The 22,474-nt window shown below is 34.7% G+C and overlaps 1 protein-coding gene across 5 annotated transcripts in view; it reads right to left on the reverse strand.

The window, feature by feature from the left end:
• Positions 1–6,853, reverse strand: part of LOC143226578 (equilibrative nucleoside transporter 3-like) — a 32,457-nt gene extending 25,604 nt beyond the window's left edge. For 3 of the 5 annotated variants that reach the window (XR_013014676.1, XM_076457732.1, XM_076457729.1), the window contains exons 1-5: positions 6,742–6,840; positions 5,997–6,272; positions 4,216–4,297; positions 1,425–1,576; positions 903–997 (exon numbers count right to left, since the gene is read on the reverse strand). Coding sequence is in view for 4 of the 5 variants with exons in the window: in XM_076457732.1 (XP_076313847.1) it covers positions 903–997; positions 1,425–1,576; positions 4,216–4,297; positions 5,997–6,208 (541 nt within the window). In the remaining variant the exon portion in view is untranslated. Of the gene's footprint in view, positions 1–902; positions 998–1,424; positions 1,577–4,215; positions 4,298–5,996; positions 6,273–6,603 lie in introns of all 5 variants that reach the window. The other 2 variants (XM_076457730.1, XM_076457731.1) reach the window with 2 other exon arrangements.
• Between the last annotated feature and the right edge of the window lie 15,621 nt (positions 6,854–22,474).

Consider the following 22,474-nt stretch of genomic DNA (forward strand, 5'->3'; position numbering starts at 1 on the left):
GTGCAGACATATTACGTGACACTGAGAATTTATATAAAATACTTCCATTTGAGATTTAGTTATATAATACAAAACACTGAATTATAACTTACATTTTGTACCGAGCTTATAGAAATACAGCAATGATAAAGTTATGTAATAAAATCTTAAATGTAAATCTGCAAAAATGTTTGATATATTTTCCTTAATCCGCCTCATATACTCACACAACTGTATCAGTCAAACAAGATTTGTAAAACGGATTGTACTTTGATATCTTGGGGGATTTACCACGTATAAAGTCATACCAAAGTAGTCTCAACATATTACAGTTTCAGATGGTTTTCTTGTTAATGAAAAGTGAGCGAAACACGTTTTTTTAATATTCAAAGTCATTACAATCTTTCATTTTCAAACTAAATATCAAAGAGTCATGTGAGTGTACACAAAATGAGAATCAACGGTCTTGCATTTTTAGATTTTATGTCGAGAAATGATTATGCTGTAGTGTTAATAAAAGATGTGAAAAGGCAAACCTGCTTTAAAATACAGTTGAAATCTCAAAGAGAGAATGCTCATTTTAGATCAGCCACGTTTAGCTACCCAATGTGTGCATCGTGGGGTATTAAAACTTAGATTTTAGCATTTTAAGTTTGTAGACATAAAGCTGTCCCACTGCAGGACCAGAAAGAAATAAAAATGCACATTACAGTCTACTTTTAATTATTTGTTCACAAGTAATTGTCAGCTGTGGAGTCTCATTATGTTAAATAATAATCTTAAAACTGTTTTAAGTTACAAAAATATTAACCTTAATAAAATACATTTTTACAGTTATAAAACAAATTATTCTCTAGATAAGAAAAAAACTGTGATACTATAACATTACTGATGTATGTTATGGCATGTTTTTTCATACATACATCCATCTGTGTTGACTTTTGCTAAGGCAACTGTTATCATGAAAATTAAGACCATTGCAACCAAAGAACATCCATTTCGTAGCTCTTGAGGTAGTCTAATGAAAAACAAAACACAGTAATCAATTTATAGGAACACTAAAGTTAAAATAATCAAAAGTATTTGTCACAATCTTACTGTCCTTTAGACACTATCAGCAAGGTGAGGTTTAACAAAAGTAATCAAAATGTTATATTCAGTTCTAAAACTAATCCTAGCAAATTTACTTTAAGTAGTTTAAGGAAACAAACAAGATAAAATAAGAAAATTCTTTAGTAAAATCACTGAGCAAAATCTAAAAACTTGCATAATAATTTAATACTATTTCTTGTAATTAAAGAAAAACCTTACTTAAGTACTAAAAAAATGAAAAATATTTCCTTAATGATTGATTGGATTCATATGCTGTAAATCTGCATAAATGTTCTTTAAATGTAGTAGATGTAAACTAAACAATTTAGTCTACCATAGTATATAATACCAACCTATTAACAAGAACAGTATTCACTGACAGCATTATTAATGTAGGAATGTTGCTTGCAATTGACAGATAACTTGAGAAAGATGCTTGGAGTTCAGTTTTTTCATAAGGATCTAAAATGTTTTCACTTACATTACGAAACTTGTACATCCAGTACTGTAATAAGAAAAGTGCATAGGTATATTAGTTTCAAGAAAATAACAATACATTATGAAACAGCAGCAGTATTCATTCTTTAATATTTATCACTAAAAAAATTGTGATAAAAATTAATAAGATTTACAAAAAATTTTTTAATTTTGCTTTAAATTATATTTTTACTGTATGTTTGCAATAAAATGAAAGCAGATTTGAAAATATTTAGAAGTAACAATCCAATGGAAAGAAAATTTTAAAATTGTTTGCTTCTATTATATATCTTTATTAAAATTTTCTTAAAAAAACATTTCTTTAAAGCAGTTCTATGGTTTACAATTTTTAGTTAAAAGCACAGAAATTATGCAATGTATTTTACATCAAACCAAAATTATAAACACACGCGTACATATCAAAAAATCCTGAATCACATACAGAACAAGATATACATTATTGTAAAACTATTTGACTGCAATAAGAGCAAGTAAAATTTGAATGCCAGATCTAGGAAAAATATATAATTACAAAACTCTTTATGCTATTAAGTCTACAATACTGTGCAAATGTGTTAGGACAAAGACAAAAATTAGATTTCAAGCTATTTTCAAAGAAATATGAAATGCAAGTCACAGATGAAACATGAACATTTTATTAATCTTTATATTCAGAGGAAGTGCTCAAATTCAGCAAACATAACTCAGGGGAAGTGCCTGAGTTCAGTAAACAGTTAATATTTTATGTCTTCCCCTTTATTTTTAGTAACTGCAGACACTGTTTCAGGCATTGTTTCAACATATTTAATCAAATGTCTCTAATACACTTCCATAGTTTCTTTGGAATTAGCTTTTGATTTGTCAAGCTTTTGATCTATCAAATCCTAGATCTGTTTAATAGGATTGAGATCAGGACTACATGCAGCCATTGTATCCTTTGAAAGATTCCATCAGCTTCTTAGCTAAGTAATTTCTGAACAGGTTGGATGAATTTTTGGGGTCATTATCTTATTGGTAGAAGAATCCTTTACCAATAATATGCAAACTACTGGGTATACCATGACAGATCAGTATCTGAAGGTACTTGTACTGATCCATTATTTCATTTATACTGCAAATATCTACTGTCAAATCAGGACCAAAATATTTCCAAAACATCACATCTTTCCCATACTTCATGGTAAGTGCTATGCACAAAAGTTTTTTTCCCTTTTCTTCCACCAGATGTACAACTTATGTTTTGAACCAAATATTTTAAACTTAGACTTAACCACCTATTAAAACCCTTTTCAAATCATAAAAAGTTCAGTTATTGTACTTTTTAGGAAATGTTAGTCTCTTGATAATATTTGGAGACTGTGGTAAAGGTTTTCTTCATCTGCTTCATGACCAAATATTTCATTCTGGTTGAGTCTTCTTGATACTGTAGATCTGGACACTTTTGTCATTTGATACATGGTTGTTTATATCATGGTGGCAGTCTTCCTTCTGTCTTGAAGGCTACATAAATGAAGATACTGAACATCAGCATCATTAAGTTAGTGTTCTGCCTCTTTCCCGTTTTCAAATTTACCTGTCTTGTTTTCACAATCAAGGGTGCACTTGTCAGTGTTTGGCAAGCATTTCAAGTCTGCAGCAATTTGTCAGAGTCCAACCAGCAACACTTAAAAGTTTTTATGTGAACTCTGCTTTTTGGGCCATGGCATGAAAACAAAACTTATTATATAGCGTAAAACACTTTTTTTTTCGTTCTTAAATCAAGGTTTACTTTTCCGAGTCCCGTTTAACTAATTTCTTCTAACATATCACTGCTATATACTAGATCCTTGCTGACTTCTTTCTTCATATTTATGACACTACATGGAGTATGATGACAATTATTTCAGTCTCTAACTTTGATCATCATGTTCATTCAAGCTTGACCATCATGACATTCTCTTGGTACAAGTATATGGGAATTCTATTGAATGTTAAGTATTCTCACCCTGGCTCATTCAATTGTCAACACAGATCAATGAAGCATTACCACAGTATTGAAATTTACATTCTGTAATGGCATGGAAGAAGTAGCCCCATAAAATAGAAAGAATAGCAAAATATTATCTTGTCCTAACACTTTTGCACAGCAGTGTACCTGTTAAACACCAATTTAAATCAAGTTCAAAACCATAAAATATACACAAACAAACATGTATGAAGTGCTCAAATGCAAAATATGGTGTACAACAATAATAAAATTCAGTTGCTAGTGGCATCGTATTAATAGATGTGCAGCATTTTGATGAAAAAAAGGACTATGGATACAATGCATTTTATCCAAAAATAATGTTTTTTTCTTATAAAATTTTAAGAGTGTAAGAACAATTTTCAATCATTATTAATCTTTATATATTAAGTTGTTTTGAACCCCACCCCCAATGCACCAAGCCTTTTTATTTTTATGTAATGAAAATTTCTTTAAAATTGCATAACTTGATCAGAACATGTCTAATCAAACCAAACTGTTTATTTTCCACAAAAGAACATCCATTTAAGAAGTTAAAATATGTAGAAATTCAGATGTACATAAAAATATCTAAATATTACTGTAGAACAAAAGCATATACATGAATTTTTTTTTCCTATGAAGCTATTCGTAAAACCATATACTAAAGCACACATACTCACATCATTTGCAGTAATAAAGAAGTTCCATGGAAATAATGTTGTAAATCCTAGTAAAGTGAATGCAAGTAAAACTATTTTACACCTGCAAATAAACAAAATTAAGTTTTATAATATAAATACAAAAACGTTTCTACTGTATTTAATTTTAAAATTACTATAGCATTATTGAAAAGGTTTATTTATTAACTTAGTAACATATTGCTCTAATAGAAAAAAACACAACTATACTAGTCAGTTTCTGGTCAACATCAAAAATCAACTACGAATGTTAAATAAAATGATCATTATTTCTGTTTGGATATCTTTGCTATTAATGATATTTTTGGCTGTAATCACAATAATTTTTCAAATAAACTGACAAACAAAACTTAGTTTCTAAATTTTCCAGTTTATGTCTAATATTTTGATATTATATCTTTTAATTATTGTATGTAGCTTTAAAAATATCTTAGTATTAAACATTTTACCTGCTAAAATAAAATCATATAATGTAGTAACATATGCAAAAGGTATTAATGAATATATAACTATTATTATTATTCCAATAAAAAAATTAATTTATGAGAATTACATATTCTTTTTGAAAGTCTTTTTTTCTTGGAAAAAATAAAATTATTTTTTTGAACAAATTTCAGTAGAAGATTAGTTTAGCAAGCAAATCTAACAATCATCTATATGGTTTACCTATCACATAAATAATGCAATAATTATACATGCCTAATCCTGCCAAAAGACCAACCTTACTTTGCTGCTACATGTCTTATACAACAAGCACAGTATTTAATACTTTTAAACAATTAGCATGGCTGGTGATAAAGCTTTTATTTTACCACAGACTTTTTAATAATCTATATTTGTAACCTTCATAACAGCCATCAAATAGACAAACTTTGAAATTTCAAAATATATTTTATTATTTTCATAGTTTGTAGTTCAACTAACCACCTTTGTGTAATTATTAAGCAGTTAATAATTTTTAGTTAATCAGTAACTACTATCTATTAGCAAAAATAAATAAATAAATACTAAAAACTTCTGTGTTAAGGTAAAGAAGAATGCACAACTATAATAGTTATACATACATCAAACCACGGGATACCCGCAAATCTCATAACATGAACATTTTAAACTATATAATTTATATTTGTGTGTAGTTGGTTCCTCTTGTTTCGCTTTAGTGTATTTATTAATGCTATAAACTGTATATAGTAGAACTATTGTAATAAAACAGAGAACGTACATAATAACACTAGCACACATTGAGGATACATCGTCTTTAACTATGAGCTACGAATGCAAAAAAAAAGACAAAAAAGACTACAAATAGCATATTTTGAATTTAATATAACTAATATTAGTTACACGCTAATATCGTCTATTGTAAATTGTTGTTCTGGTTAAGAGTGTTTTTTACTGTTAAAATGTCGAATGACCGCTTGCTTAAATTATGAACACTGGAAGGTCAGTGTTTCGGTTTCAGAACCACAAAGCACTCAACTGATGTAATTTATAACTACACTAAGTTACAAGCTCATATCTCAGTTGCAACATATTTGTTTTATCTAATTTTACTCCCGATTCCAGTCACCACTTTCAGTGAACACCTCAAATTTCTCTGACATATGTTCCTAACAATGCTACTAATAGTAATACTAAGTATTATCGTGTACACTGTTTTGATTTATTAATTAAACAAACTGTCATACGCCCGACATTAACTTATTACAAAACATAACAATGCTACTACTAGTACTAACGTAGTAACGATGATAAATAAATACCTATCTTTCACTTGAGGCTTATCCTCTGCTTGCAATAAAGGAAGATCTAATAGTTCAGGCTCAACATCTGTATCTTCCTCCATACTGCTAAGGATATTAGCGCTAGTTGAGCAAAAATAATTTTCACAGTAATTGTCATCAAACTCATAAAATTCCACACCAAGCTCACTCACTGTTACTGAAGTCGAAAAAGTGGAGTACTCATACTGCATCACTTTTCTTAGCTCCGCCTACAGAAAACTCACACACCCAATCACAATTCCGACTGCCAGAGTGCTATTGAGACCAAACACAACATATTAGCGAATAGTAACAATAATAATTACACATTAAACTTTAGATGCATCTTTTATGCTTATCTTATTATGTGTATGTTAAAATTCTACAAAAGAAACTGACCCTTGTTTTAAAACTATTAAAATACTCATCCAAAATCATAAAATTAAGATGGTAATAGCATAATAATAGTTATTCTAATTTTTTTCGTTACTTGTATGTTTTTGCGTCATTTCTGGCTGATGCCTACAAATGAATTACACAAATTACGTTACAAAATTATACATTACTCTAATACATACAATTTTCCAAAGTTAGTATGGTAAATTACCTAAAGTGTTCCGAATACCATTAAAAATACTAGTTCTTTTGGCATAACAAATTGTGTACAGATATATATATATATATATAAGTTAAATGACAAAAACAAATCATTCTAAACAGTCATGTAGCTCCAAATTCTTTCTACCTTAGTTAACTCACTCTGCAAAACAAACGTGTAACTACAACGCCAAACTTGCTCACCACCTCCTTCTTCAACTGACAATAACAATCACACGTATCAACAAAGTAATTTTAATTGAACGCCATCTAGTACTTTTTAAAACAACTTGAATAACAAAATTTATGATTAAAAATATTATTATCATAAATTCCATATTAGAACTATATTTAGTATAGATAGAGAACGAACTAGAAACTGTTAATTATTATTGAACCAGGTGAATGGCTTAAGTAAGAATTTGTAAAATTTGTAATTCGAATTACTACAACGTAGATGTATGAAGTAAAGAAACTGAAAAAGTTTGTTAATTTGTTTGTAATTAAGTACAAAGCTACCCAACCAGATACGTGTAGTGATCACTACAAATATTTTTAGCGTTATAAGTCCACTGTTTTACAGCTGAGCTTCTAGATGGGGGAAGAGGGAGAGATATCTGGTTTTGCAGTATGATGTGGTAAGTAGGGAAGCAGTTTTTGTTGTTGTTTGCAGGTAGCTCAGGACATACAAGTCAATCCTTCAGCAAGCTGGAGTGAATTATGTCTTAACCTACCCTCTTTTTCCAAATTATAAAAAAAAGACAAAAAGTTTTCATACCGCTAGAAGAGATCGATATAGACTGTGATAAACAAAACTCAGTACAAGTTTGTTTGTTTGTTTTTTGAATTTCGCACAAAGCTACCCGAGGGCTATCTGTGCTAGCTGTCCCTAATTTAGCAGTGTAAGACTAGAGGGAAGGCAGCTAGTCATCACCACCCACCGCCAACTCTTGGGCTACTCTTTTACCAACGAATAGTGGGATTGATCATCACATTATAACGCCCCCACGGCTGAAAGGGCGAGCATGTTTGGCGCGACGGGGATGCGAACCCGCTACCCTCAGATTACGAGTCACACGCCTTAACCGGGCCATGCCGGGCCTCTCAGGACAAATATTTTGCAGAATGGTACCACGTGTTGGCTATGTCCTCATTTAATACGTAAATATTTCGAAATTTCAATGCGTTCTGTTCATATCTAGAGAGACATGCAATGGAACTTTTAAGTGTTCTTTATTCTAGATGTGACTGTGAGTTGGTACATTAATTGACCATTAACTGTTCTTTATTAGGAAAATTAGCGCATGATGTTTCGTTCCATCTTTTCTCTAGAGTGTAGGCAAATCGAGTAGTTGCCCGAGCTGCCATACCTTTACTACTGAGTCTTAGAAGACAATGGTCATATACATCATTAGCATTCTCTGAGAAAATTAGCTATTTCTAAATTTTTATTTTGTATATAAAGTCAATACTTTTACAGTAAAATTATTTCGGAGCAAGTATTAGTTAGGTCCACTTAACAATGGGATGATCAAGCAGGATATTTGTAAAATAATCTGAATTTAACCAGACAACTGGGTTTTAAGCCAAAAACTAAACAAACTAGACCATGTGATACTAATGTGAAACACAACAGTTATTATATATCTTATAGTACAAAACATAGAGTGAGTGTATACTTGTATGGACGCTTGATAGCCACTCTTCTTATGAATCAGTGAATAAAATAACTGTTACATTCTTACAATATGAATTTTCGTTGAGTGCTTAACTTCTTAAATCATGTAACCAGAGCTGAGTCTTCACATCTTCCAAAGTACTAAACGTGACATTCTCCCACCAGTAAAATATTTTCCTGCATGGACACGCTCTTGATGTGGAGCTTTGAGACCAACAGTCAAAAACTGGGGCTTGGTGGTTTATAATAATGGTATAACACACCTTTTTTTAAACTTGTAAGTGATAATAAAATTGCCAAATGTTGAATGCGTATGTATTTATGCTAAGTTACTGGGCCGGCATGACCAGGTGGTTAGGGCGCTCTGAGGGTAGCAGGTTCGAATCTCCATCACACCAAACATGCTTGTCCTATCAGTTGTTTTGCATTATAATGTGACGGTCAATCCCACTATTCGTTAGTAAAAGAATAGCCCAAGAGTTGGTAGTAGGTGGTGATGACTAGCTGCCTTCCCTCTAGTCTTAAACTGTTAAATTAGGGACAACTAGCGAAGATGGCCTTCGTGTAGCTTTACGCAATATCCAAAATCAAAACAAACAAACATATAAATGAGCTAAGTTGCTGTGTCAATGCTGGTAGGCCTGGCATGGTCAAGCGTGTTAAGGCGTGCGACTCGTAATCCGAGGGTCGCGGGTTCGCATCCCACTCGCGCCAAACATGCTCGCCCTTTCAGCCGTGGGGGCGTTATAAAGTTACGGTCAATCCCACTATTCGATGGTAAAACAGTAGCCCAAGAGTTGGCGGTGGGTGGTGATGACTAGCTGCCTTCCTTCTAGTCTTACACTGCTAACTTAGGGACGGCTAGCACAGATAGCCCTAGAGTAGCTTTGTGCGAAATTCCAAAACAAACAAACAAACAATGCTGGTTGGCTTTACCTTACTGCACAGCAAAAAAGTAGCTTTGCTGAGTTAAGGTCTCTCAGTTTCTTTTCCCAGAGCACCTGAGGCGATAATCTTGACACAAGTTCACCAGTAAAATCTTTTACTTCATGGCTTGTTTGTGCTTTGATGGAAACAGCTATAGTTTTAACTCCCACATGGTATTCAGGCTCAAAACGTTACATGAAATGATAAGGTCTTCCCATACAACAAGATACTTCATCCATGTTTCCATTTCGATACCCAGCTAACGCACTATGTCAAAGCCTTATTTTATGCGGTGATATTATTTAGTGTGATAAAATCTCTTCCAGGTTTTCAAAATTCGTTATCTACTACAGTACAGTGTGATCTACCCAGACGGTAAATATTCTACCGTACTAATAGTGGTGATAGTGTTTTATGAAGACTACAACTGCAACGAGTTTTTCCTTCACGGTATGGTGTATGCATTCAGAAGTCATAAGTGTGCAACGTATGTATACAAGTGTATGTTCTATTCCATTCTGCAACTGAGATAACATGCTCCAATCACGTTTTCATTGGGATTAGCGTATAAATGGAACTTACAACCTTGCCATATACAGCTCAGAATTAGAAAATTCTCTAAAACAAGATTTAGAAGTTATAATGCTTGGTCACATTTCTTGTTCCATCCACGTAGCACCTTAGCTTTCGTGAAAGCAGACAATAGTGCTTCTGTCTTTAAAATGTTGACCACAAACTGTCAGAGAAACAACATAAAACCAAGTAACCGTGAATTTCTTTCGTTGTCACAGAGTGAGGCCAATCTTTCATCATGGTTTTCTTAGTTGGTTCTATAAAGACTCTACTTATCCTTACTATGTGACCAGAACATTCCACTTCCATACATATTAACACACACATTCGTGATTTAATTCTTCACTGGAATACTATTCTCAGGTTCTCAACCATAGACCTCGAACATGCGACTAAACATCAATATATCGTCGACGTATAATAAACATCTTTTCTATTGCAGTCCTTTCAGTGCAAGCAACATTATCCTTTCGAAATTGGGGACACTTTACACAGACTTACTTTCATCGTCCAGTTCCTTTTGCCACTGTAACGAAATGCCAGATACAAACTTTTGAGTCAGTGAGAATTTTCTGTCATGTTCAGAAATTATTCTTTCTTTTCTTGGTGAAGGGATGACTTTCACAAAAGTTACCAAATTCGTTCATCTAAAATCAGCACCTTGGCATACCTCTCTTCTTCCTGAAAAGTCACCACTGAAGACAACCATTATCTTTCCAAAGGATGTTTTGCTCCATCCTTCAACATCTGCTGCATTTCATTATTGGAACCTATGGGAGCTGATGTGCAGATGCTTTATCAGATGTGAGCCACACATATCTCTCTTACAAAAGGATACCAGTGTTCAACTCAGTCAGCTACTTGGTTCTACAAATACGTTGGCATATTCAACCAAGACACTGAGTTTCTGTCAGTGCATTCGGTCTAGGTTTTTATGCACAGTTCTCAACTAATGACCTCGGATGTGTTGGAACCCATGTATTTACTTTAGGTTATGGTGTAAACGTATGCAACTTTGGTGCTACTGCTAATTCAGTTTCACATTTCTTACCCAACCTATAACCATTTAAGCATACAGTTTGATACCCCATAATTACAAAACAGTATTAGAATTTCACCTCTCGTCGTATATACGGCTATCCAAACTAATAGTTTCATTTCTAAATGTGAACCAATGTATTTCATGCATGGCTTCTATACATTACACAGTATCACACTAGACTTCGTCTATTGGCAAAATGAAACACCAATTGTATATATAAACGTATTGTTATTCCTTATTCTACATACATTTACTGTTGCTGGGATCGAGTTGGCCGTTATCAAATTATTCTCATCCATTGCACAGGCACAGAGAGTAGTCGTGAATAATTTTTGTCATCAAGGATACTATTTTAAGTATGCAAAAAATGTCGTGAAATGACATTTTGTTGGTAAAGCAGCTAATGGAACCCTAACAACCATGGCTCAGCCGATACACAGTTCCATTATGAACATTTTCGAGGTTATATAGGTTATGTAGAAACTAAGAAGATCAACAAGAGAGTAATGTGTTTTTTAAATTAAAAACAAAGGGTTCACGTACAGAATACTAATCAACTGAATAACGTATTTACTCTTATTTGTACTTTCCGTGAAAATGCTTAATGAAATTAATGAATTCACTACCTAGTTGCTAGGACTCGTTGTTTGTGACTGTGTATCACTTGTGTTCTTCCCTAATTATTTACCCCCCGCTAGTACAGCGGTATGTCTCCGGATTTTTATTAAATCAGGGGTTCGATTCCCCTCGGTGGGCTGAGCAGATAGCCCGATGTGGCTTTGCTATAATAAAAACGAACAAACAAACCCAAATTATTTTCATTATTAGATATTATATAACTTAGTTAATGATTTAGTCTACGTTGTACTACGACATGAGAATTTAAGTTGTGTTTTGAACAGACAATCAACAAGTCACACAGTGGTCCTTAGGTAAGCTGATGTACAACAACAAAAAGACCTAAAGTATTCGCAAAACACGGGCTAAGGACTGCTAAACAAATAATAAACTGAACACAGACACTAATGGGAACTTGAAAACATAAATCTTTTTATTTACATTGCAATGTTTGTTACCGAACTGTCGGAGCTGCTGTTGTCTGGCAGCAAGGATTCTAAATCCGACAAGAAACCAAAACCTATGGGCTGAAAAGTATAGAAGTAAGAGAGATAAAATTTAAGGGTAGATTAATGGAAATATTCCACTTTTATACTCAGACAAAACCTTAGTGCGGTAACTCATACGTCCTTAGAATGATGACTTGAACGTTGATTTGAAAGGGTTACCTTCCATGAATTTCATGTGAAAACGCTTGCACGCTTTATTAAGGATGAACTTTAGTTGAGAGAACAAGCTACAACATACAATCTTTGTCTGTGTAAAAGGACTAGAACATGTTTTTGATCTTTCAACTACCGGTCAACATGAATCAGATTAACTACATGGAAATTTTGAAAATTATTTGAATAAAAGTACATTCTATATTGATGACTAAAACGAATCATTGTTGCAGCTACAACAGAACATTATGTGAGCTCATCCACAACATACTGAAGCCTATTTATGTTCATCTCTGTTTTGTTTTTTGGCACGAAACTTCATAAAGAGCTATCTGCGTTTCGCTCACCGCAAGGAATCGAAATTGGGATATTAACATTTAACGTCTGTAAACTTATCGTTGACTGACTAAAACAAATGCATTTTGAACTGTGATTAGAAAGTCTAGAATATTTTAGCTAAAAACATCCCATTTGTTTTGTTTGACTAGATGTTGTTGTTGGTGGTGAAATTACTTCGAGAAATCACTTCGTGGATTTATCGAAGTCTACTTTTTATGACGACAGAAACTTTCAGATCTGGGTGCTATTGGTTGTATTTTTCCTTTCTTATTATACAGATAGAATTGTAGAATGTTTGACTTATCTGAAGTTTTTTAAAAAAATTATTCGTCTAGAGCTGGAATAGTTAAAACGACCATGTTTTAATCTGTTCTATTTGTTTGTGTATATTCAAATATTTGCTCGAAGCCACTCGAGGGTATGCTAACCATACCTAGCTCTGTGCCATTCTTTGTTCACATGTAAACAATTTTAGTTTGAAAATCTAGAATTATCAGATGAATTTAATCTTAGCCGTTGTCATTTTTAGAGTAATGCTGGACATTGGACTCTGTTCAGCTACATAAATTCCCTCGTAAGACAGCGATAAATCTAGGGACCTAGAACGCTAAAATTCAGAGTTCCATTTCTAGTAATGAGCACAGCATATAGCCCAACGTGGCTTTGTTTTAAAATAAACTAACAAAGGGGAATCGAAACCTGGATTATATTGAGTCTCTTAACCTACTACCGACCCATTAGAGGGCTTTAGCTGTTTATTGAAATCAAAGTATACTCTTGTACGTAAGATAAAAGTAACCCATTTTGCACGAACTTTTTATGTGCGAAATAAAGTATAATATCAACATGTAAATACATTAAATGCTGTTATTTATACGATAAATTTAAGATTTTAGTTGCTGGACAAACTTATTTTATTGTACATTGTTGAATTTCTCCAAGACGGCACACTTGGTTATTAAAATTGTCAAAACTATGTTAAATAAAACAACAACTTGTGTTATTATGTTGTAGGACAAGTCAACTTCTGAAATTTATAAAGAAAATGTCCCTGAAATACAGTTTTCCCTGTGAAAATTTCACGTGATGACTGCTTACCTCGTGACAGGACGTAAGCACATGAGTATGAGTCAGGTTCTATGCTCTAAACTGTGAACAAATTATACAACACGAGGGAAAATGAGGTCGTACAGGTAGTACATATAATACAAAAATGAACAGACAAAAAAAAAAATAAAACGACAGCGTAAAAATTCAATCTTACTAACTGTTTAGGACTTATCAACGTGTTCAAATCGTAATGCTTTAAATGTAAGTTTTACAAATCATTTATGACTAATTATTTGGGACGTGATTGTACTTGTGGATGAAGCTTTATTAACAAGTTCAAATATAATATTCACAATACGTCGATGAGACCTGCATTTAGTATCTGTGTCAAGAATGCAAGGTTATTGTTATTATCAGAAACAAAGAAACATGTTGACTGATATCTCTTAGTGAAAGAGCGTAACCGGCGTCGTAACATGTTATTTTTATGTTATGTTTTATGTTTATTTTATGTTATTTTTAGTTATATGTGATAAAATTGAATCTTACAACAGCTGCCGATGTTTTCTTCACGTATATATACACCAGATATGAATGTATGTATGTGTTTAATAAACGCGTGTGTATTTATATATCCAAATCAGAATCGGTTAGAGTAACTTTAACCCATGTTAGATCCACAGAAAATCAGTTCGATTAAATTTTATTCTTACACTGCGCAATACAATATGCTATTAATAATTTTGTTTGTTTGTTTTGAATTTCGCCCAAAGCTACTCGAGGGCTATCTGCGCTAGCCGTTCCTAATTTAGCAGTGTAAGACTAGAAGGAAGGCAGCTAGTCATCAACACCCACCGCTAACTCTTGGGCTACTCTTTTACCAACGAATAGTGGGATTGACCATAACTTTATAACGCCCTTACGGTTGAAAAGGTGTGCATGTTTGGTGTGACGGGAACTCGAACCCGCGACCCTCGGATTACGAGTCGAGTGCTTTAACCACCTGGCCATGGTGGGCCACTATAAATAATCACTATTTTCAATTAAAAATTAATTTACTATGTGAAAAGTAGACACAAAAAACAAATAAAAAAGGAAACTCTCATACAAAGGAAACAACACGCACTTTCTGAAACTCGTAAAATGTCTCAGCCTTCAAAAAAAAGTTACATCTATGGAGAAGAAAAATGAACGAAGATGGTGGCAAAAACTGTTTCCCTCTGTTGCAGCAGTTTGTTAGATTCAATGAAGTTGATTTGACCCACGAACTAAAAGTTGTTTTTGAGGAATACCTAACGTAGCTCAGTGACTGGTTTGAAAATTACTTTCCAGAAGATATGGAGAAGTTTGCATGGATCCAAGACCCATTCAAGTTTGAGGCCCCATCTGAATTTACCTCTGCAGAAGAAGAAAATCTTATTGAGGTGTCTTGTGACAAAACTTTAAAAAACAAAATATGGCAGCATGGAACTAATTGAGTTTTGGATATCAGTAAAAGATGAATATCCGCTGTCAAGTGCCAAAGCTCAGCGAATCCTAATTCATTTCCATTTGCGACGTCATATTCCTCCGAAACTGTGTTTTCAACGGTTGCTGTGATAAAAAGCAAATACCGCGCGAAAATCAACGTGAAACAGGAAATGAGGATGGCGGGGTCCAATATGATTCTAAGGTTTGAAAAGCCGTGCAGCGTCCAACAGGCGCACACATCCTATTAGTAATTGTGGTTATTTAAAAAATGAAACAAAAAATTGTTTTTACTTTCCTTTTACTCTCAATTTACATGTACTATTACTTCAAACGGCTACTAAGTGTTAGGATATAAATACTTATTAAGTATTAAATTGTTCGGAATTGTTAGGTTTTTCTTTTTGCACAGGAGCGCCGTGAAAAAATTGCTGAGACACGAAGAGCGCCGTGAACCAAGAACGTTTGGGATACACTGGTGCAATCTGTAAATAAAATATACTTTACATTCAATAATAAATATAATGTTATAATACAAAAAAAGTGGATTCTAAACACAGTGGCCCGGCATGGCCAAGCGTGTTAAGGCGTGCGACTCGTAATCTGAGGGTCGCGGGTTCGCATCCCGGTCGCGCCAAACATGCTCGCCCTTTCAGCCGTGGGGGCGTTATAATGTGACGGTCAATCCCACTATTCGTTGGTAAAAGAGTAGCCCAAGAGTTGGCGGTGGGTGGTGATGACTAACTGCTTTCCCTCTAGTCTTACACTGCTAAATTAGGGACGGCTAGCACAGATAGCCCTCGAGTAGCTTTGTGCAAAATTAAAAAACAAACTTAACACAGTTTTGAAGATCACTTTTTATATTTATTAACTGAGCAAAAGATATTTGCACCCCCACTAATACAGCGGTATGTCTTGGGATTTACAACGTTAAAATCAGCGGCTCGATTCCCCTCGGTGGGCTCAGCTTATAGCTCGATGTTGCTTTGCTATAAGAAAATACACCCAGAATATATGTTTTTGTATTAACCTTCGAGTTTATGTCTCATAAATAATTCTCCACCTTTTATTATCATGTTCTTGATATGTTATTCATCATTGTCATAAAAAATCAATTTTCTGTATTATCAATAACAATTTCATACAAAATTGGAATAGTTTTGTTGTAAACTAAGTTGTAATCACACCTCTCATACCATATTAGTATTGGTCCGGTGGTTTAAGGCGTTCGACTTCTCATCTGAGGGTCACGGGTTCAAATCGCGGTCGCACCAAACATGTTCACTCTCTTAGCTGTAGGGAGGTTATAATGTTAGGTCAATTTCACTTTGCGTTGGTAGAAGAATAGCCCAAGAGTTGGCGGTGGGTGGTGATGACTATCGGCCTTCCCTCTTGTCTTACATTGCTAAATTAGGGACAGATAGCTCTCGGTGTAGCTTTGCGCGAAATACAAAAAACAAGATTAGTGTTAAGTCTATTATTTAACCTCCATCTTTTTTTCATCTACTTTCTCAGATATTTTTAACAATTAGAATAATGCATAATAATGGTATTGCAACCACACTATATTTGCCGTATTCATTGCCGACAATGTGTTTCTCCAAACCCAACCACTGCATTGTTTGTTAAATTTCAGCTGGATTTTTGAGCTCTGGATTAAAAAAATGTATTGTTAGAAATAACAGGTGTAGTTGTAGCCACACAACGCCAGCTTGTAAAAGGCGTTCACATCATGTGGGTTCATTGTTTGAATATATTTGTTAGTTAATGGGCGCATTACCATAACGTTCTGTTTATTTGTTTGTTGTACAGCATGAAGGTATACTGCATGTTCACTACAAGGAATCGAACTCCAGATTGTAACAATGTAAGTTTGTAGAATTACTGTTATCCCACCGGAGGATAACAGGTAGTGAGATGAGATGAAAGAAAGTCACTGTTAGTATTTACTATTACTCAGGGCAACTGATGCACTAAGCACAACCCGACTTTGGTGCCTCTCTCGGCCCCTCCATTGCTGAAGTGACGACATTAAGAGTCAATAAGTGCTGAAAGTGAAATAAAAGTTGAAAACTTATAGTCCTTCTTCAGTTTTCTTCCAGTTAGACCCCACAACTATATTAAATAAAACTTTTATTTTATTTATTTAACAGGTTGGGCATGTATCAAAATCAAGCAATTACTGAAGCCTTTTATTTAGAAATGACGAGGGAAATCACTTATTTGATTAATGATAATTAAAAAGAATTGTTTTCACTGTGTATTTATTTTCGCTCTGAGTTAATAATTCTCACTTTGATGTTAACAAAAATGAAAAATTTACTCAAAACCCTTTTATTCAAAAAATTCTCATTTTGAACTTTAAACCCTGTAAGTAAAGTGTTTAGTTAGTTAGTTATCACCATTAGATTCCATCTAGGAACATAGGGCCGCAATCGCTTGCTGATTCTTCAATAAGTATTTAAGTGAGTAGGTTAGCCCACTGCACCGAGCCGTCCCTAATTTAGCAGTGAAAGACTGGAGGGAAGGGGCAGCTAGTCATCATTACCCACCGCCAACTCTTGGGCTATTCTTTTACCAACGAGTAGTGGGATTGACCGTCACATTACAACGCCCCACGGCTGGAAGGGCGAGCATGTTTGGCGCGACGCGGGCACGAACCCGCGACCCTCGAATTACGAGTCGCACGCCTTACGCGTTTGGCCATGCCAGGCCGAGTAAATTATTTATTTATACCTTAATATTTATTTAAATTTTAAAAAGTTTTCTTCTAGATTTTTTTTTAATTGCAAAGTATTTGATTAAGTCATCAAAACTAATTTGGCGTAACAGATCTGCTTTTATACTTAGCAGAGACAAGGCATCCAGCCTGTCTTGTCGTATAGTTGTTCTGTTGGGATTTTAAAAATGCTTGAGTTGAGAAAGTGAACGCTCAGATGCGCAATTTGTGACTATTAATGTTAAAAATATACGTAATGCAATGTCTACGTTTGGAAACGCACGCTCAATTTTGTCTTCTGAAATTATTTTATAAAGTTTAGCATGACTGAATCTGGTTTTTACAGTTTTTGTTGCACTGAACTTATTGCTCACATATGAGTGAAACTGCTGAAGCTCGGCAGAGAGATTAGTGTCCAAGTCCTATATTTGTGATACAAAATTTATTTCTGGCATTCAAATCTACTTCTTGTGCATCTCCGTCATTGAGTACCTTCTTTTTGACACGTTTGCGAGTTTGAGCTGCGTTGTAATCAACACCTGGTAGTATATCCTTTGCAACTGCTTCAAATCTTTCAAAGTCATCCCTTAAAATGCGTAGTTGGTCAGCTAATGACCCGTACAGATCTTCACGTGTTTTTAAGTTTACGTCCTCATTTTGCAGAACTTGACTTGCTTTATGAAACTTTTGCAAAATCTCATCCCACATGATAAACATAAAAACAAACTCTAACTCTTGCATCTTATTTGTAATATTGTCTGCTTCTCTTCTAGCGTCTCCCTTATGTGACTGGTCTTCAACTAGACATTCTAAAGTTTCCAAAATCTTTAAGAAAAACTTCAAAATTGCTGTTGTTGCCATAGTATGTGCCTCCAATCTGATGTCAGAGATGGATTTTAAACACACTTTCATTTACAAGACAAGCTTTAATAATTTTCCATCGGCTGGTTGAGGCTGAAAAATATGTATAGAGCCAATGCATTGTAGAGAAAAAATAACAGCCACTTGACAGTAGTCAACAGCACGTCAGCCTACCAGATTTAGTGAATGGGCTGCACAAGGCACATATATGGCAAACTTATTTTCTTCTAAAATATTTTGCTGCATCTCATTATAACGCCCAGACATGTTAGCACTATTGTCGTAAGACTGGCCCCTACATTTTGAAAAATAACTTTGCAAACTTCACGTAAGTACTGCAATACCTGGTTTGCCATTTTATCATCGGTATGGCTTTTCAGTTCCAGAAAGGTTAAAAAGCGTTCAATAGGCTGCCCATTTCTTAAGTATCGAAGTACAACACTTGACTTATATGTGACAGATCTGTTGTCGAGTCAACTGACAAGCTAAAATAACCAGAAGAATTTACTTCATCAACAATGAACACGTGGACTTTCTGAGCCATTGGTTCAATGAATTCTTCACAGGTGGTTTGGGACAAGTAAGAAGAATTTCCTTTTCCAGAATTTCCATATTTCGAAATGCGCCTTGTTAAAAATGGATCAAACTGACTTATGAGCTCAAGCAACCCTAAAAAATTTCCATTCTCCAGTAAATCAAATTTTTCATCTGTTCCTCGAAAAGCCAGGCCACATTCAGCTAACGTATGAATAACGGCTATTACACGCTCCAAAACATGTTCCCATTAATTTCACTCTTCTTTAATTTGTTTTTCCAACTCTTCTCGCAAGCCTAAACTTTGTTTACGAGTTAAGTATGTTAGCACAAAGTCTCGGTGAGTAGTGCTTCTTTCATGATGATTAATTACAATAGTATTTTGTCAGTCACTGAACCCTTCTCTTTCAACAAAACGCGAGGAAAATTTACGGGCAAAAAGTTTACAAACAAAGCAGTAAACTGACCATGTTGATGGTGAATACAATAACCACTCTCTCTTGTATCGCTCACCATTGGCTTTTACTCCAAAGAAAAGTTTTTGCGAACAGTATCTCGTTGGTTTGCCACTGTAGAAAGTCCGGCAAGCTTTGCTAAATGGCTCATTGTAGTGATGGCAGTTAGTGGGTCCACAAGCAATCCACTAAGCCTTATCATGAGCAGAGGAATCGAGCCACAACCCTGTATTTTTTGCTTTAGTTTTTTCATCTTTTGTAGACTGAAGCATTTTACCATAGTCCAGTAGATTTTCATTTTCAGCAATTATTTCAACTTCAGACTATCTTGTAGAGTAACTTGCATCAACGTTAACACTAGATATATCAGGAGAATTGACAGGAAAAGTGAGATCAGTTGTGAGAATTGTGCCAGTTGAGCCAGCCTATGACACCTCAACGTCATCATGATGTCTTGACCTTGAAGTGGACAAAGAGGTATTTGTAGGTGTGGAGCTTGGTTTAACTTCAATCTTGTCAGAGTCAGATGCAGTACAAGTGACTTCTGATGGCGGAGATGAGTTTTGATTTGGAAGATCATGTTGTGTAAATTAAGTGAAAAAATTAGTCAGCTTTCCAGTCTTGACCACTAAATCCAAAGCTTTTTGTTGGTTCTTTTTTTCAGTTTTCTCTTTTGTAAACCACTTAATTGAAACGTTTCATCTTGCAGTCTGAAAAATACAGAAACAAAAATAAAAAAAAAACACAAAATGTTGATCATATATAGTTACAATGATTAGAAAAACATTAAATTCATGAAGAAAAACACTAGTAAGACAGTCAAACATACTAATCTCTAGGTCTACATTCAGATAAAGATTATCAGAAAGTTATCCTAGGACCATCAGCACATAAACATGAATTTATAAATATCTTTATTGATTTACTGCATTCTGATTGGTTAAAAACCATTCGAGATGTCTCGAATCGATTCGAGATGGCTTCGAGATGACTGCAGATGGCTTCAGTCCATTTAAGAGAATTAGTTTTCAAACATTGCAAAAGTTTCATTAAGGTTATTGCTGTGGTAGCTGTATGCGACAGGCAATGCCAATGGTAATATGCAAATCCATTGTGAGCCAAAAAGTATTTCAAAACATTCTGTGATCAACAACACATACTGTAGTGGCCTATATACACAATGATCATTTTGTACTGGTATACATACATAACATATAATCAATTGTAAACTGTGCTGCACACTGAACTACTAAATACTGAGTTAGGCGTAGGCTAGAGTACCTTAATCCTAATCAAATATCTGAAGAATGAGTTGTAACCTCAACTTTGAGCTCAGTTTTGACCTGGGGACTTTAGATGAGCCAACAAACCATACATGAACAAAATAGGCATATGTCTGAAACTTTATCTGCATGCCTGGATGCGAAGGCAAATTCAAAACGACGGCCTTAATTTGGGAACAGTCCACTTTATTATTCCAGGCTACAGGAGTGTTTCCAGTGTACTTACACTAAACTACAGGGTTGCCCGTAAGTCCCTACCAATCCATATGTTATATTCAATAATACTAATGATGAGTTGAAGGCAGCTGTTACCGTGGCATTTGAAACAATAACCCCTGCTATGTTGAGGAAAATGTCTCATAGAACATGACGTCGCACAATATTATGCAGCGAGAATGAGGGACAGCACACAGATACATAAGATATATGGATGGGTAGGGACTTACGGGCCACTCTGTAGTTATAGTATTAGGCCTAACATTATTGTCGCTCGGTTCTCATATAACAACACTAATGTTAGGCCTAATGCTAATACATTGCAACTGAGGCCACTAACGTTAAGCCTAGTAGCCAATACTAACCTTGCTCAAATGAACTTGGTCAATTCATGCACTTTTTCAGACAACCCTGAATTGGTTTTGTTGATTTGTCGGTTCTTTACAGTACCTTTGTATGACCACAGTGCCACAGTGCTGTACTAGTGTAGTGTATACATAACAACGTTAAGAAAAATGTTGTCGCAGATGTTGAAGTCTTACGCAATTTGACCTAAATGGTCGAATTATCGCCTTTAGACTGCTCCGATCAGTCAATTGTTTTCCCAGCTTTTCAGAACTGTAATAGAACACATACTGATCTGAATTTATAGTCGCAAAAAAGTTGAATTATACCTGAAACGTTTGTCGTCGTGTCTCTGTACCTCTGTCTCGTTTGTCTCTGTCCGTTCGTAAGGCCTGGCATGGCCAAGCGCGTAAGGCGTGCAACTCGTAATCCGAGGGTCGCGGGTTCGCGCCTGCGTCGCGCTAAACATGCTCGCCCTCTCAGCCGTGGGGGCGTTATAATGTGACGGTCAATCCCACTATTCGTTGGTAAAAGAGTAGCCCAAGAGTTGGCGGTGGGTGGTGATGACTAGCTGCCTTCCCTCTAGTCTTACACTGCTAAATTAGGGACGGCTAGCACAGATAGCCCTCGAGTAGCTTTGTGCGAAATTTCAAAAACAAAACAAACAAACTGTCCGTTCGTCTCATAAAAAATATCACTAGAGTGCGGGACCGGGTGGGAGCATTATGACGTCAGAATACGATCAAGGAAGAAGTTGTTGTTGTTTTTAATTCCGCAAAGCTACTATGTGACTTATGTTTCTGTTCTCTTATTTTTCTGTAGATGTGACTGCATAGATCATTAAAAGGTAAAACAAAAGTTCTACTGCCTATAATTTCTTATAAATTGCCACAACAGAAGGAATGATTGAGAAAAGTATTTTCATAATATACGATCATCTTTTACCTGAAGTTTTATCAACATTTTGTACTGCTCTTTACAGTAATCTTTCGACTTCTTACTTCAGATACATAGTTTAGTAGTCTCTCGAAACTTCAGTCACTCACCGAGCCAAAGAAAACGTTTTTTTTAAACCATGCAGAGTTATGTCGAATACGGCAGATGAGGACAAA

Source organism: Tachypleus tridentatus, chromosome 9, assembly GCF_004210375.1.
Source record: "Tachypleus tridentatus isolate NWPU-2018 chromosome 9, ASM421037v1, whole genome shotgun sequence".
In the NCBI taxonomy this organism is placed as follows: Eukaryota; Metazoa; Arthropoda; class Merostomata; order Xiphosura; family Limulidae; genus Tachypleus; species Tachypleus tridentatus.